The sequence below is a fragment of the Panicum hallii genome, chromosome 9 (genome assembly GCF_002211085.1).
Source record: "Panicum hallii strain FIL2 chromosome 9, PHallii_v3.1, whole genome shotgun sequence".
In the NCBI taxonomy this organism is placed as follows: domain Eukaryota; kingdom Viridiplantae; phylum Streptophyta; class Magnoliopsida; order Poales; family Poaceae; genus Panicum; species Panicum hallii.
This window is the reverse complement of record NC_038050.1, coordinates 5,401,823-5,418,696: the sequence shown is the minus strand read 5'-3', so window position 1 is coordinate 5,418,696 and position 16,874 is coordinate 5,401,823. Positions and strand designations below refer to the sequence as shown.

General features: G+C 51.5%; 2 protein-coding genes across 2 annotated transcripts; both read left to right on the top strand.

Annotated features, from left to right (window-relative positions):
• The first annotated feature begins 3,674 nt into the window (after positions 1-3,674).
• LOC112877345 lies at positions 3,675-4,773 on the top strand. The gene has a single exon (XM_025941641.1). The coding sequence runs from the start codon at positions 3,853-3,855 to the stop codon at positions 4,354-4,356; it is 504 nt and encodes a 167-aa protein (XP_025797426.1). The 5' UTR covers positions 3,675-3,852; the 3' UTR covers positions 4,357-4,773.
• A 6,582-nt stretch (positions 4,774-11,355) lies between these two features.
• Positions 11,356-15,419, top strand: LOC112878140 (deoxyhypusine synthase). Its single transcript, XM_025942560.1, has 7 exons — positions 11,356-11,684; positions 12,323-12,490; positions 12,695-12,913; positions 13,641-13,724; positions 14,282-14,387; positions 14,457-14,692; positions 15,109-15,419. Exons 1-7 carry the CDS (start codon positions 11,457-11,459, stop codon positions 15,193-15,195), a joined length of 1,128 nt encoding a protein of 375 aa, XP_025798345.1. The 5' UTR covers positions 11,356-11,456; the 3' UTR covers positions 15,196-15,419.
• Positions 15,420-16,874: the final 1,455 nt, after the last annotated feature.

The following is a 16,874-nucleotide window of genomic DNA, read 5'->3' as shown; positions in this document are numbered from 1 at the left end:
AAGCTGCGAATTTTTTGTGTAGGGATTAGGGAAGAAGAACGGGAGGAACGGCGGGATGGTGACCACCTGCACCTGGTGTGCGTGGTTGGTGGAGATGATCTTGAGTAACCGAGTCTGAACCTAAGCGTTCTTCGTGTCCGAAGCCGGAACAAATGCCCGAGGAGAAGCTATCAATCAATCGTGATCGTGATGTGAAGTGGAATCTTGGGGTCTATGTCCGCCACGACTTTGCTCCGACGAACGCAGTTGCGGACAGTCACGTAGGCGCTCGGCTGGACTCACGAGCTCAGGCGGCACGAGAGCACGACCAGCGACAGGACGGCGACGCTGAGCGAGCGAGACGTGCCAACGCCGGCCGCTCCTTATCCGGACGGAACCGGGCACGGCGCGGCGACGCGCTGGACACAGGTCTGAGCCGGACACCTTTACGCCGGAAACGGCGCACTATTATGCAGCCGTGCAGAGCTAGGTGGTAGTACTAGCTGTTACCAATCCAGGGGTTGTATGCGGTCTGCATGACTGCATCGTACAGGTGACCACCGCTGTTTTCCCCAGGAAGGGCCTGCACCGCTGGAATAGGAGTTGTGGGTGGCGCGTTAGGTCCCTGGCCTACTAGATCGAGCAAAACCGGCGAGCTCCAATCAATTTTGGCACCAACTTATGGTGCCAGATGAGATGGGGACTCGTCGAGACAGGCGAGTTCAGCTTCCGTTTTCCGACCCCGGTGCAGATAACCCAGCTCGGCGCCTCGCGGCTGCGTGATCGCTGATCAGAGCAGACACAAAAAAGATGGCCTTTACGCTTTGGCCTTTACGCTTTCCCCTCCAATTTCGCGCGCTTGCATTGGCATCCGCCTCGTAACCGCATCAAAAACCCCGGGCGATCAGGTAGCATCCCGCAGCCGCATCAGAACAGGACATGACCGATCCCCCTGCGAGTGACGGGCAGCGGCGGCGCTGCTCCCTTTTCGCATGAGAAAAGATCACCGAATAACCAATCCGATCTCTGCTAAATCCTACACGGCCGGCCGTGAGCCATCCAACCGCTTCCAACCTTTCCGTTTTATCTTATCCCGGATCTACTACTAGCTCCGATCTGACGCAACGGAGGGTGACAGGTTTTATCAGCAAGGGATGCCGTTCCGATTCCCTCAACTGAACCGGGGGCGACGCCCCGGCGTGCATGAGCGCGAGAGCTCGCCCTGTCCCTCCGGTGTCGGGCCGCCCGAGAGCAGCGGCGAGCTGGCAGTAGATTCTGCCCGCCCGCGCGACCGGGCATCGCCGGACAGCGCGAACCTTTTCCTCTGAATGTTTTCAGTTCAGACGACGATGCTCGATTCGGCTGCGTGCGTGATGGAGCGCTGCTGATTGAGGCTATTGTTTAAGAGTTCAGACTAACAATTTGCTGCGGTTGCGTGGTATTATAATCCGGTCGTTTGACTACAAGCCTGGCAGCCTCTCTTGGTGGAGATGTTTGGTGCTCGGTGAAGAGCACTGGTGCTCGTGAATCTTTTCAGCTTGGTTAAGTTAACCGGGCTGTCAGTGTCAGGAACCCAGGGCACAAAATGCGGTTACCATACGAACATGCAGTGACATTTTAATCGTCTGGTTGCCAGCTGGCTGTCCGGTGATGCTGGAGCCTGAAGAATTGACGATCCATCCTGCGACCCTGACAGAGGTGGGTGGGTGGGTGGGGGCAGTGATCGGTGAGCTCTTGCATGCACGATGCCAATCCCATGGTACGCAGAGCTGCATTGGCTCGCCGAGGCGAGATCGATCGGGGAAGTGAATTCAATTCATGGGCGCGCACTGTGCGAGACTGACCTTCTCATCAACGAGTAGGGCCTGCCGGCCGAGGCACGGCGACGGCGACGGCGACGGCGACTGCCGTTCGATGGGGACGCATCGCCGCGGCTGATGATTGGGGGCCCGAATCCGGCGACGTCAATGCTCCGGTCCGCACGGGCGCAGGAACGCCAAACAAACACTCCACTCGCTCGTCGTCCGGTCGTCCCAGTCCCAGTCCCAGCAGGGCCATGGGTGCGGTGCCAATGATCACCGCGTATGGGCGTGTCGCGGGTAGCTGGAGGCGTTTACTTCTCCTTCTCCTCCCCCGTCCTGCTCCTCCTGTCCTGAGACCTGGGTCGATCTGCCAAGCTATAGCTCCGGTTGGGTGGGGGCGGGGTGGAGCCGGAGCGGAGGAATTATTTTTGTGGCGTCCACGCGCGCGTGGGTGGCGCGAGGGCTCCGGCATGGGCGGGGCGTGGCGCGGGAGGCGGGACCGTCGTCCAGCTAAGGTGGCCGTACGTGGCACGCCGTGGCGTCGTGAGGGCGACGGCGTCGGAGCGCGGGGATCCCCGAGCGGTTGCGGGCAAGGCCGTGGCCAGCGCAGAGGAGCGACCAGGCAGCCGGTACACAGTACTGCGGAGCTCTGACAATGGCGCGAGACCCATGAGCTGTGGATGGAATCCTATGCCGACGAATTGGAACGTTTGCTCACTGGTTAACCGATGTTTTTCAGCACGAAAAAGAAGTGAAAATTCAGTGCCGTTCTGCCAAGCAGTCGATCAAGCAGAATCCAGCGGCAATTTTTAGAAAAAGCATACTGGACATATTCTGGAGGCATTTTTTTTTAAAAAAAATGAATCTGGAGGCAATTTGGAGCATGTCTGAATGTCCGTGCTCTGAACGCATCCAGCGGCGAGCCCATACGGTGCGACATTTCTAAGCTCTGCATTTTCGCGGCTCATGTGAACCGTGATCTCGACGGTATCGGAGAGGATCCAGGACGGCCCCGCCATGTCGCTACGGAAGAAAACGGCGCGAAGCTGCCGTGTTTGGCGGTTCCTCCCCCCGCGCCCCCCCCCCCCCCCCCCCCCCGGCGATTCGCGCCCCTGCGCTGCGCGCTCGCGGCGGCCCCCTCGTAGTTTCTTCCGCGCCGTTTCCCTGTCGGAGAGCTCCGGCATTAGATTAAGCGCCGTCTCCGCCAAAAGACCACAACGATCGGCTAACCGCACGTGCTGATTCTGCTTTGTTTTATTCTCCGTCAACCAGTGCGGTCTGCAGGTTGCAAAAAGTTTACAGGATTCCACGAGGTGGTCTCCGGTTGTTTACTGTACCTTACTTCAGTACATGGCTACGCGCCATGGGTCGGATGCGTCTTCTTTCTCTCACGCGTCACTCTCGGAATGCCTGAAGGTAATGTGGAAACGAGGACGCGTGCTGAAAGTCTGAAACTAGGAATGCGCATGCAAGCACCGGAGCAGCGAAGCCACTAGCAAGTGAAGAAAGTAGGAAAGGTAACAGGGTCTCTGGCAGGTGGGACCCGGCGATGCCACGCGAGCAGAGAGCGCCAGGTAACTCGACACGCTGGCTAGCCAAGGAGCAAGCAGCGCGTACAGGTGGCACTGGCACCGAATGGGACGGGTAGGGCGGGCCCACGCCGCACAGTGACGCTCACGCATTTACGCGCGCGTACTGCAGCGCCCGCCGCTTCCAAGCTGTCCTCAACAACTTCCAGGTTGGCATCCTCTCTCTCGATAGCCTCGCTGCCTTTTCCCCCCGAGTCCGCCCCCCCCCCCCCACCCCCCTCGCCGCGCTACCCGACGCGTCCACCTCGCTCGGCTATATATACGCGCGCGCCCCGGACGCCGCCTCGCTACTCGACCAGTCTTCCACTCCCCTCCACAACGACCGACGAGCTAGCAGGAGCTCACCGGCCGCCTCGGTCCCGCAGCTCGCCGCTCGAGCTAACAGCCGGCTGTAGCACGAGACCGACCTCTGTGGATTCCTTTGGTCCGAGCGAACGACGCGCCGACGCACGCACACATTCCTGGAGTTATTCTACAGCGCAATGGGAGCCTGCAACTCGTGCGAGGCCACGGCGGTGGCGGCGGCGCCGGGGTCGACGGCGGCGGAGGCGCGGGTGGTGCTCGCGGACGGCGCGCTGCGGCGGTTCCCGGGCGGCACGCGCGCGTCGCAGGCCGTGAAGGCGGCCGCCGGTGAGGGCGCGGCCCCGGCCGCCGCGTGGTTCCTGTGCAGCGCGGACGGACTGGAGCTCGGCGGCGCCGCGGCGGGGCTGGGGCCCGAGGAGGCGCTGCAGCCCGGGCAGCTGTACTTCGTGCTCCCCGCGGCGATGCAGCGGCGGCCGCTGCAGGCGGAGGAGATGGCTGCGCTCGCCATCCGCGCCAGCGCCGCGCTCGTGGGCGACCACGACGGCCCGCTCGTGTTCCCGGAGGCCGCCGCCGCCGGGGGAGGCGCCACCTGCGCGCGGAGCGGCAAGGCGTGCCGGAGGTCCAGGAGGGGTAGCAGCCGCGGGCGGGACTTCGTGCCGGACCTCGGCGCCATTGCCGAGTAACCGCCGGGGGGCGTCCAGCTAGGAGAGAGAGCTAACGGCAGCCTTCGTCGACAAGGAAAACTGAAAAAAAAAAGTTCAACTGTAGTTACGTGTTAACTGATCAAGCGAAGGCTTTGACTAATGCTAGCTAGTGTAGGAACGGAACGGAAGTGCAGCTCAGCTCGCATCTGGCTGGTGTGCCGGTGTACGTAGATACGCGGCAGGGTGTACATGTAGAATACGCGTAGGTTCGAGAGGTGCCCATGTGCGAGGACTCGCCGCGATCCAAGGGCCAGTGGACGACGCGCGGGGCCCTTGGTTGTTTGTGTCTGACGCGCGGGGCCCGCGTCGAGCTGAGCTGAGCTGTAACCGCTGTGATCGACATGCCGATGTGGCGAAGTTCCATCAACGACTCGAAATTGCCATTGTTGATGCAAAGTATTTCCTCTTCCAGCGGACTCGTATATTTGTATGTAGAAACGTAGAGCAGTATTAGACCTGTACAAGACGATTTGGGGTGGTCGGCTGGGCGAAGCAACGTGCCAGATTGGGTACGAGGACAACGACGGAGAGCCCGCGTCCTTTCCCTTTCCCATCATGGCATGGCCTCACCGGAAACCCACCCAGTCGGCCGGCCCCCCGCTCGCTGGCTGGCCCCGGCGTCGCGCGTCCACTGCTCGGCATGCAGCCCCGGCCCCGGCGGCCACTGGGATGGGATGGGACGCGGGATGCGGTGGCGCTCGGACCTCGCCGCGCACACTTGCGCGAGAGACGTGACGGCGACGGGCATGGGCCCCGCGCCATGACAAGAAGCTCGCCTCGCCCGAGTGGGGGGACACCCGGAAGCGATTCCGTCCGCCGGCGCTCCGCGGCTAGTGCGCACCACATCGGCTACACGTCCGGATCGACGCCGTCCTCTCGTCGGCGGTCGGGCGAGCGGAACGCACAGGTTCGGTCCGGCTTCGGGTTCCGCCGGGGGAATATGTGCGTCGCATTCCGTTTCCGCGACCGGGAACACTGCTCGCGTTGCCTTTCCGTGGACTCCACGGTTCGAACATTCGAAGGAACTCGCGGAAATGTCGTACGGGAGATTGCCAACGGAGCTGGACTGCTGGAGGTGACACGGCCAAAATTCGGAGAAATCCGGGAGGTAGCCACCCGGAACAGGCCAAGCGCCGCCACCACTTGACCGGCAGCGAATACCACCAGTGGCAGCGTCCCTTCCCGTCGCCGTCGGCCACCATGTTTCCTAGTCGTTAGTTACTACTCGTACTCGTTACCGCGTGCCACCGTCTCAGTCTCACACCGTGCACGCACAGCAGTTACCGGTCTTTGCAGCCGCCTCGAGTCGGCCCCGAGGGAAGGCCTCTCGAGAACTGGGAATGCATGGCGCTTACCGTTTGCACGGAGGTAAAGAAAGCAGCGTGCATGGCCATGGGCACGGCGAGATCGATCGGTCGACCGGGCTGGCCAGCCAGCCATGGCGATGAACTGGTGCGGCGTGCCCCGTATCGGAATCTCTGACGCTGACCCCGGGCGGCCCAACACAATCTGCAGCTACCACCACCCTCCGCCCCTCGCGCGCTCACCCGGGGGACCGTGCCGTTCGCTGCACGAGCTCGGCATGCATGTGGATGTGGTGGCCAGCTAGCCAGCTGCCCAGCCCAGCTGAGCTGATGAGAGCTCGCCCATGCCGTCACGGGGTATTTGCGGGGACTGCCCCCCTATCATCAAGGGACAAAAAGGTCATGCTCGACCTCGACCTCGGCGCGCTGGCGGCTGCAGCGCTTTGCTCCAAGTGACCCGGATTAGGGCTACTTGATTAATGGATCTCGTCTCTAGCACTCTAGCCTCTCTGCATACCACTGTACTTGCAGATCGATCGAGCAGCATGGAATATAGATGGATGGTCTTGTAGCATTTGCGGCTGAAGGGCGCGGAATGGAGAGAGGTTGGTGGCTTGCTGGGCCCTGCCCGGGCGGCCGTTGGATGATCTCTGTCTGTCCTCGCGAGAACCGGCCGGCGCCATGAAACCGGGAAAGGGGGGAAGGGAGAGGACAGGAACCCGACGCCGGGGCAAGCTAGCGCGCGCCAGCCCAACGCGCGCTGGAGCGCACACGGCGTGGTCGCCCGACCTCCTCGGTTCCCATGCCCGTGCCGTGCTCCCTGTTGCAAACGCATTGCTGCAGCCTGTAGTACTAGACTTTGACAGCTTCGTCAGAGTTCAGGTTCACCCTGCGCCATGCGCGTCCCGGAGCCACATGCCCTACATGCCGTGCAACCCAAACGCTGTCACGGCAAGTAGACCGTACTGCGTGACGCGTTCTGCACCACTACTACTAGTCCTCCCTGAGCTGTTGAACACTTGGACGGTGGAACCGTACCGCTTGCTCTTAGATGGACTATGGAGATTGGAGACCTACGCAGATGGGCAGTTTCGCCCCCACGCAGTACTGTGCTGTGCAGGACGGGCAGCAGGCGGCTGTCAACATTGACAGAATGGTCACCGGTCAGCCAGGAACAGCCGGTGCCATCGATCGGCGGATCTGATCGTGCAGGCATCCGGCCGCCTCGTCCCGATGTTTAGTGTGTGTTTGATTGCCCCGTGGTTTTTTAAAATCTGATGTGAGTTATAGCCCGCGGAAAAGTTACTGTGAAAAACTGCGATAGAAAAAACAGAAGATCAGCTGTGAGCTGTGGGAAACTATATGCTGTGGGTGAAATATCTGTAATATTCCTGAAGGTTTATGGGAATATCAATATATCAAAATACTCGTACAAATCTAATATGTTCACTTTTCGCGTGTAAATATATTTTTGGAAAGGAAAACATTAAATTTTCTAAATTTTTCATCCCATTGGTTCACATAAATAGAACTGTAGCAATTACACAAGGTAAATGGCTTACAAAATTATAATATATGCCAACATAAGCTTAATACCTGGCATTTCTGATAATTTTCGGCCGGTTCTCTGAGGTGAGTGGTAAGATATCTGAAGTGCCCCCGAGACTGACGATATCTCATTTTTCTATTAAATACAAGGAGATGCCAATAATTTCTTTATTTTTTTTTATCTTGAATAGATATACAATACATTTACAAGAAATTAAAATAATGATTAGCAGCCAATCCATACATCAACTTTGCACTAATGGTCCATTAACATATCTAAAATCTAATTAATCTTTACAGCACCAATAAAATACAATAATTGCATCACAATATTGCTTGTGTTGTCTGTTCAGGAAGGAGCAGCCAAGACGTGTCGGTGTTCAAGAGATGAGTGGACACAACAGGGCTGGGAGAGCATCCGGTCAGAGCGGGGCAGGATGGTGCCGGGACGGGGCGGGGCGGGGTGGCGCCGGGGCGTGGCGGTGCCGGGGCGACACCGGGGTGGGGCGGCGACGGACCAGGGCGGGGCGGGCGGGGTGGGGCGCGAGGTGCTGGTGGGACGGGGGACGGGAGTCGGACTGGCCGGGGAATAGAAGCGAACCGTTTTTTCATAATTAATGGCAGGTGGGTAATTTTTTACTCCAAATGCCACTGAAAGCACGGGGAGAAGTGCTTTTGCATTTGTACTACGGTGAAAGCTACTTTTAGACAAAAACACTTAGGGTATTTAAACCTTTTGGTTGGCTTTTAACTTTTGCAAAAATAAAAGTAGATTGGAAAACCCAACCAAACGCACCCTCAAAATGCCGTTGGTTTCGGCTGCAGCGCTGTGAGTCGGTCGGCGAGCAGATCAGGCCTAAAGCCTAACCCTTGATTAGCGTTGGGTTAATTAGATCAGGCGTCCTTTCGGGCTATCACGGTACCAGAGAAAAAAGGTTACCATCATATCATCTATTAGGGTTGGGAAAATTGCTCGTGACTTATTCCGTAGCGGGCTCGGTTTGGCTCGGCCTAATTCCTATCGAGCTGAGCGTAACTCTGTGCTTGTTAATATAATGAGCGAGTTCGAACCGGCTCATGAGCTGCTCGCGAGCCGACGAGCTCCGCGTACAACATGATTTCCACCTACGTTATAGGTCGTCTAAAAGTCAAGACTCAGTATTTTCTTTGTGCTTTTGTGCTTATCCAATGTCCATTGAATGGACCGATCAATAGATCAAGATTTAATATTTTGTAACCTCTTTACTTACTTATGATAGGCTAGCTTATGAACATGTGTTATTGAGAGCCAAGACTTAGTATGGTTGATGAATTATGAAAGTATCGTCAATGGAATTATATATGGTTCTAAAGGTATGGAAATAGAATCATATATTATGCTAATATTTTTTAATCTGTATAGATATATATTACCTAAGAGAGTATGCCAGTGTTTGGCTCGCGAGCTGGACCGAGCCGAGCCGAGCAGGGTTTTGTGCTCGTTAGGATAATGAGCCGAGTCGAGCCGAGCAGAGTTTTATACTCGTTAGGATAACAAGCCAAACCGAGCTAGCTCGTTATCTTAGCGAGGCGAGGCGAGGCGAGCCAGCCGGCTCATTATCCAGCCCAAACCAATGCATGCGTGCACCCGTGTTTCATGGCGTGTTGATGTAGCGAGGAAGCGCTACTGCAGATGCTGACGCCTGACGGCCGGAACAGGTAGGCTATCATCATTCATTCATGACCGTAGAGCAAGATCATCACCGCCACTTCCTCAGTCGGATTTACGGGGGAATCAGCGAGCCACGGGGCTCACAGCACAGGTACCGTGTGGCTGCTGGAGTGCTGGCAGACAGAATTCGATTAGGAAAAATCTGAAAATTTTGTATCTGAACCGAATGGTACACCGGCTAATTCTGCCATACTGAAAGGGACGCGTCGAGCCTGGAGCTGAGGCTTCATCAGGGTTCAGACCTTGATAGCGGCCAGTCGGACGCGAACTGCGACAGCGCTGCGCTGCAGAACAGCTAGCTACTCGGCCTCCGAATGCTCCACTGCTCCACACTAATGATTCAGGGTTAACAACCTGACTGCCTTGAATGGTAAAAGTATACCCCCATCCATGCCTGTCGCGTCTCCAGTCCCCATGCTTGGATCGGTCCCCTTGGTTGGTCATTCGTGGCAAGCGCGTGCATACCCGGGCGGCCACGCGAACAGCTGCACTAGTAGAGTAGTAGTAGTTCGCTTTCACCTGAAGTTTCTCACCAGAGTTCAGATTCACCCATGCACCTTTCGTGTTCCCCAGTTTTGCCACCGCCCTTGCATTGTGGCACATGCCGCCTCCACAGCTGTCCGAGAAGTTGCAGCAGCAAATTAAAGCGCGTCGCGTTTGAACGCAGGGCGGAGTCGTCCGTGCCTGCAGAACTACAAATAGCTTGACCTGACCGTAAGAAGCAGCATACAGAAATTGCTTGGTCACAGTACTGGAGTAACTCATAAACCGTAGGCCCGTAGCAGATGCAAAACCCTGTCCTTCCAGCTCCATCAGCAGCCAGTCACGAGGCCATTGCTGTCAAAGGCCCGGTGGTTCATACGCGGGCAGTCGGGCACCACGCATCCTTTTCCCTCCGCCGCTGTTGGTCTCGTCCTCTTCTCTCAATCTCTCTTTACTAGTACCCCTGCCCAACACGGCCACACCCACCCACCCCCACGCGCGCGCGCACGTACGCCTTGAGCGAGCGAGCGAGCGACATGGATGGCCGATGCGACTTGCAGAAACTGTTCGAACGGCGGCGGTTCAGAACTCGGAAGCATGTCCTCTATGATTACCCGGGGCCCGGATGCTGCCGTGCTCTATCTACCCAAGGCATTGCATCCATCCATCCATGATCCATTATCTATCCTCCGATCTAAATATCTAAATCCTCTGAGTGCTAAGCTCCCTGTTTAAGCAGCTCTCGCTCCGGAATTCTTCAGGCCGTGTCATGCTATTTCGCCCCCGCGGTCCTGCACACTGCCCACATCACATCTCGAGCCACGGCGGCCACAAATGGCAAAACATCATTCAAATAAGTTCAGGCTTGGATAGATCAGCGTCAGGGCGTCCTTCTCGCTGTAGCTCAGCGTGCAGAAAAAGGGGTGGTGGCCACCGTTGGTGGTGGCCAGCAGTCGCAGCTCGCAGCAGCAGTGCTCGGACGCTGACTGGAGGAACGCAGCGCTGCTCCGATGGCAATTTCCGCCGCTCTCTTTGTCCGTGCAAGGCTCGGCATCATCAATCGGCTGGGGTCCTGTGTGAATACTACTACCTGCTTCGGTTTGGCAGGATCAATCAGGAGACGGGAGCCGCGCGTGCAGCTGGCGGGCAGGGTCGGCTTACATTGGGGACAAAAAGATGCATCCATTCGGTGACGGAGAGGGACGGATCAAGCTTGGATTTAACTTGGGGTTCAGAGATTTCAGACTTTGATCCCTGCAATGCAACGCATACTATTAGTACGCTGACAACAGCGACGCTGCCCGGCCTGGCGATCAGCAATTCAGCATGCAGAGATGAAAAGGACAACCTGATCTCCCAAGCAAGTTGGTTACGACTGACAATTTGTGCTCTGGCTGCCCCTCAGCTGCGGAAACACTCCAGTAACGTACTGCGCTGTTAGGCGCAAAAGCTCCCATTGGCGAAGTCATGCATGAGACCATGGCTCCGGCCTCGATCGATGGCAGCTGGACAGGCTGGCTAGCTAGCCGCCTAGCCGGGCGGTGCCTGTGCGCCGCCCGCGTACGTCTCCAAGGGCACGGCACGATTCGCTCACGGATGACGCCCGCGGTGTCGCACGGCCAAGTTCCAGAAGCTTTGCTTGCGCCGACGCCAGAGAAGCTGACGACCGCGCCAGCAACAGCAAGTCGCCGCAAAACGTGACGACCGCGCCAGCAACAGCAAGTCGCCGCAAAACGTGCGGGCGTGCCGGCGGGAAGAGACGAGACGAGGCGCGGCGCTGATCGCTGGGCCGGATTGACGAGTGTTGGTTGGGCAAGATCCTTTCAGCCTAAAACTACCGGAAGGGTTCCCAACCAAATGGCCCATATGGGCCGACCACTTCATGGAAAAAGGCCCCGAAAAGGCAGCCGCGCGGCCCGCGCGGAATCCGATTCTCCTGCTTTTTCCGAGGGCAGAAAACGAAGCGATAGAGCGAGGCTGCTGTCTCACTCTCACGGCGGCGGCGGTGGCAGTTCGGGCTCAAGACTCCAGAGATGGCCGGCGCGGGAGGCGGCGTGGTGCGCGACGTGGAGGCGCTGGACGGCGTGCGCTCCATCGTGCTGAAGCCTTCGGAGTCGATCGACGAGTCCCGCTTCACGAGGATCGCCGGCGCCGACTTCAACGACCCCGGGCTCGGGCTCGAGGGCCTGCTCGGGTCGTTCGCGTCCACGGGATTCCAGGCGTCCAACCTCGGAGACGCCATCGACGTCGTCAACCAGATGGTACGGCGCCCGCTCCTCTCTTTGTTTTCCTCCGGTGCGTGCGTTGGTATTAACTGTAGCTACCTAAGCGAAGAGGATAGATAGATTTCATGAGACTTTGTGCGACGCGGGGTCTGCTTGTAGTGCGTTTGCTGTTGATTCCAGCAGATTAATGTTTAGACACCTGGAATTTGCTTCGGAGTGCTTGAAGTTATCGTAAACAAGGTGAAGCTGATACTGTGATACATGTCCAGCTGTTACAATTTCAGTGATGTTGGTAAGGTATATTTGAGCACATTTGTGGTAACAGTGAAATGACACTAGTATAATAGTACCAAACCTTAAGGCATTGGTAGCTCCCCACTGACAGTTAATTATGCGGCTTAAAAGTTTTGAACTAAATGGAGCAAATGGACATAAAATGGCTATGCGAGTTCCTGTTCTTATTCTGGATTGATTTCAAGTGAAGATTTGTAGTTGGACTTCCGTTCGTAGTAAGCTAGTGTACATTTATCTTTTTAATCACACGAAATATCTTTTTAATCACAATATTTACCTGGCCCATTTATCATTTTCAGTTTTGTCGAATTCACTACTATCATCATTTGTAAGGTTCTGATATTTGCTAATGTTTTCTCCTGTGCTTGACTACACTATAGTTAGATTGGAGGTTGTTGCATGAGAAGCCTGGTGAAGATTGCGATGAAGCTGAACTTGACCCCAAATACAGAGAATCTGTGAAGTGCAAGATATTTCTGGGCTTCACTTCAAACCTTGTGTCTTCTGGCATCCGGGATATAATCCGATTTCTAGCTCAGCATCGCATGGTAAATTCTCCCATTTCTGTATCACACATGCAAATTTGTAATGAAAAGAAGTTTCAATGTCCCTTTGTGAATTGGTCTACTTGAAGCATGCCTAGGCATATCTGTTCCAGTAAATAGTAATGCACTACTACTAACATTACTAAATACGCTGTGGTTTATTTCTAATGCCGCTAACTTTTTCTACGAAAAAATGGTGTTCTTCAGGTGGATGTTATTGTTACAACTGCTGGGGGTATAGAGGAGGATCTCATTAAATGTCTTGCACCAACTTATAGAGGTGATTTTTCTTTACCTGGAGCACTACTGCGGTCAAAAGGATTGAACCGGATAGGAAATCTGTTGGTGCCCAATGATAACTATTGCAAGTTTGAGAACTGGATCATGCCACTATTTGACCAGATGCTACTAGAACAATCTACCGAGGTAAACAATCCTCCTGGTTCTTAAGCTATATAATATCTCATCCGCCTGAAACAAAGCTACCTGCTAACGATTCTTCTCATTTGCCATGTACAATGGCTATTAGAGATACTAGAAGTGTAATATAATTATATTAATATGTTTTTGTCTTGCAGCCTGTAGAGTATTTCTTATAGAATGGTATAGACCTTTTCTTTTATGAGTCTGTGACATAGCAGGAATGAAAAACCTAACATGGAATAGATCACAATTTAGATCCAAAAATTCTTTAAAAACTATTTGTCTAGCATGTTACTTAAAAAAAAAATTCAAAATCTATTCTGACATTTGCTTGGCCTTGCTTGTATTGCATAGCTTCCTTTCTTGCCATCATTATACTTTTTTCCTGGCCTTTAGAGCGATGAATAGTGACTTTCTTGTTTCTCTTTCTTTCTAGCAATATCTGTATGAACTTGAACAGCCAGACAAGTGAGATCTTACCAAACCAAATGTGTGAAGAATGAGCTATTAGTTTCTGCAGAAGTCGCTGCATATCAATACAGAGAAGGTTATACCTTACTGGATATTTGATGTTTTAACTTTAGAGCAACCTGCATTTTCCACATCATTAATTTGTTGTAATAGCTTAACTGGTATGGTAGTTCCTGGTATCAATGATGGATCCTGTACTTCTGGAAAATGTAGCTGACCATATTTGTATGTCTCTGTATTAATTTATTGTTGCCTGCAGAATGTTTGGACACCGTCAAAGGTGATAGCTCGTCTTGGCAAAGAAATAAATGACGAAAGCTCCTATCTTTATTGGGCATACAAGGTAACATGCTTTTGACATTACCTGTGTATTTTTATGAAGTATTAAAATAACTGCAGGAATGGGAACTCGCTGATTCTATTTCCAAATGCATTAATTATGTTGGATAAACAATGAGATGTGCTGTCATGCTATCTAATGCGGTGTACCTGCATACCTGGTCTCTATGATTAAACCTTTGTTAATCTGTATAGACAGTACCTATTACTCGTGATGTTAAGATGTAACTTTCTCTGATCACAAAATTTAAGTCCGTATGGATTTGTCCTAAGTCAAACTTTTTCAACGTTGATCATCAATACCTTTCATAATACGTAACTCTTATTATTAGAAATACTATATTTTTATAGATATTGCTAGTCAAAATTAGAAAAGTTTCGCTTAGAACAAACCTAGATGGAATTCTAGTTGTGGTCAGTGGAAGCGGCCTTTCTTGTTCCAGGTAGAATATGTTATACAACCTTTCGTTGAACATCGTGCTTTTCTCATGTTTAAGTTCTTATTTTCACGAGCTGCTTTGTTGAAGTCACACTATCCTAACTTATTGAAACTTTGACCAGAATAACATTCCTGTATACTGCCCAGCATTGACTGATGGATCACTTGGAGACATGCTGTTCTGTCACGCAGTCCGCAATCCTGGGCTTATTATTGACATTGTACAAGGTATATGATTCACTGTGGTTTCCTTGCCTTTGCTTTTTCTATCTAACATTGAACTCGAAATCTTTACAGATATACGGTTGATGAATGGGGAAGCCATCCATGCAACGCCAAGGAAGACAGGGATAATAGTTCTTGGTGGAGGCCTTCCAAAGCATCATATATGCAATGCTAATATGTTCCGCAATGGAGCAGACTATGCAGTCTATATTAACACAGCCCAAGAGTTTGATGGTAGTGATTCAGGAGCACAACCTGATGAAGCAGTTTCATGGGGAAAGATCAAGGGTTCAGCGAAACCTGTAAAGGTATATGTTCCTTCATGAAGTTTCAGATGCTGTTGTTCTTATGTTTTGCATAACTCGAGTTAAACTTCCTTTATTATGCTGCACGCACAAACTGTTTGTTTGTCTTGCAATGAGGTCTATCTAAAGCAGTAGAATGTCTAAATGATTTCAAACTGTTATTAATTTCTAAAAACATCTTAACTTACCACAGTAAATGCACACCATATGGCTGACAAAATATTTTACACACATGCATTTTGGGCTCCAAATATGCAGCTATTTTAATAACTGGTGAATATGGATGATTATCTGACTGATACCATTGTGGTTTCTCTGCTAATAGAAATAAATCATCGTATTAGGATAGCATAGTCATGCACCAGATTCAGTTATTGGTCTCACAATCTGATCTCTTGTTTAAAAATTTGGAAATCCAGGTGCATTGTGATGCAAGTATTGCTTTCCCGCTTCTGGTTGCCGCGACATTTGCACGTAAGGATCACGGATCCAAATCAACAAACTGAATCTCTGGCAGTGAGCTATGGATCTCCAGCTGAATTTTCATGAACTCTCCAAATGATTGTTTGATGCACGAGACCTGAACAACTATGGATTACGCATAAGGTTGTTGGCATGATAGTGCCACCATTCTTCCATGTACACTTATGTTGTAGTTGGCTGGTAGCAATTTTTTGTTGCAAAGAATAATATATGGAAATACAGGCGTACAATTTGTTCATCCGAGTCATCTGAGATTGCAGATAACATGTTCTCTATGCACATTGATAATTTATACATCTGAAAGTCCTATTTCCGTTTGTATGCTCCCATGACGGCATCTTGAGGATCCTTGACGGTGACAGCCATGTCATAAGAGGTCTATATAGGAGAGATATAGTAGCCATGTACTCCCTCCGTCCCAAAGTCATTCTAAAAATTATATGACAAAAATAATCTGAAAGGAAAGATATACGAAGTACTAGGTAATCAACAAAAAGAAGATTGTAACAATATTTACATAATTCTTAGCACAACCATAAAATTATCTTGATGCTCACGGAAGAAACTTCACATACTCACAGCATCAGCTAATATGTTAAATTTTATAATCATTAAGAATCAATGATTGGCACTGAAAATAAGTATATAGCAGTTACTTTTAACATTTTTTCCTGTAAGAAAAATAAGGACAATACGAACAGTTTAGATTCTTACTATGAGATATTGGTGAAAAATCAGATGCACGTACATGATAACAATTTCAGCCAAGAAAATATATGAAGACCAAACCGCTAGTTAGCCTTTATCCAAGAAGGGCCGCAACTTTTGACACAAATTACAAAAAAGAAAAAAACTGAAGAAAGTATGAAAGAGGATGGGCAACACTTACCACCAGCGGATACGATGATTTGAGAGATAGAGCACGTCCAATATTTCAGTGTATGTTGTTGAGAACATATCATAGAGCATAGCAGCGAAAGGACCAATGGCATTATCCACAAAGTGACACTGGTCTAGAGAGGAAAAATTATCAAACACTGGTAATATTTTATATAAAGCTAAAGGCAATAAGATCATTTTCTAAATTATACCATTGTAAAGCTGAGAGATGGGGACAGCTACATCAAGCACATCACCATCTTCATGCTTCACCAATATCAATTTGGGGTTAAATTTGAAGTAGAAGCCTTCTTGTGCTTTGACATAAGAGATGGTGACAATCTTACTGCAAAAGTGTACAAATTACCAGACTAGGACATAAACTTTAAACCTGGAGGGAAGAGATGGGAAATTACCTAAAGATATCCTAAGAAAAGCTAGAGAAATGATGCAGGTCAGGTGGTCTTATATAGTTCTCGAAAAAAAGATCAGTTCTCTCCCTGAAAAGCTTCATCATGTTAGTAATACCCTCTAGAATCTTGTGGTGCTGACTTCACCTTGTTAGACTGATCAACATTATTCTCATTCTCTGATTCAGCAACTTTTAACTGGACCTCTTGGAATTTGCGAGAAAAACTTATGTATTTATTACATATCTCAGGTTTGGCTGAAACAAATTTAAATTTAAAGTTAGAAATCTGAACAACAATTAAAACTTTTCAAGCAGCAAAGACTTTTCTCTACCACATCATGCAAATAGAGCAGTCCACTTATACTAGAAAATGATTTCCAATAATTTTTTTAAAAAAACTCTCCATTTGGT

Excerpts from the sequence above, each read along its gene's own strand:
- LOC112878140 (XM_025942560.1), top strand. The coding sequence starts at position 11,457 with ATGGCCGGCGCGGGAGGCGGCGTGGTGCGCGACGTGGAGGCGCTGGAC. Across the intron at positions 11,685-12,322 it reads TCGACGTCGTCAACCAGATG|TTAGATTGGAGGTTGTTGCA; the intron begins GTACGGCGCCCG and ends ACTACACTATAG. Across the intron at positions 14,693-15,108 it reads GTTCAGCGAAACCTGTAAAG|GTGCATTGTGATGCAAGTAT; the intron begins GTATATGTTCCT and ends TTGGAAATCCAG.
- LOC112877345 (XM_025941641.1), top strand. The coding sequence starts at position 3,853 with ATGGGAGCCTGCAACTCGTGCGAGGCCACGGCGGTGGCGGCGGCGCCG.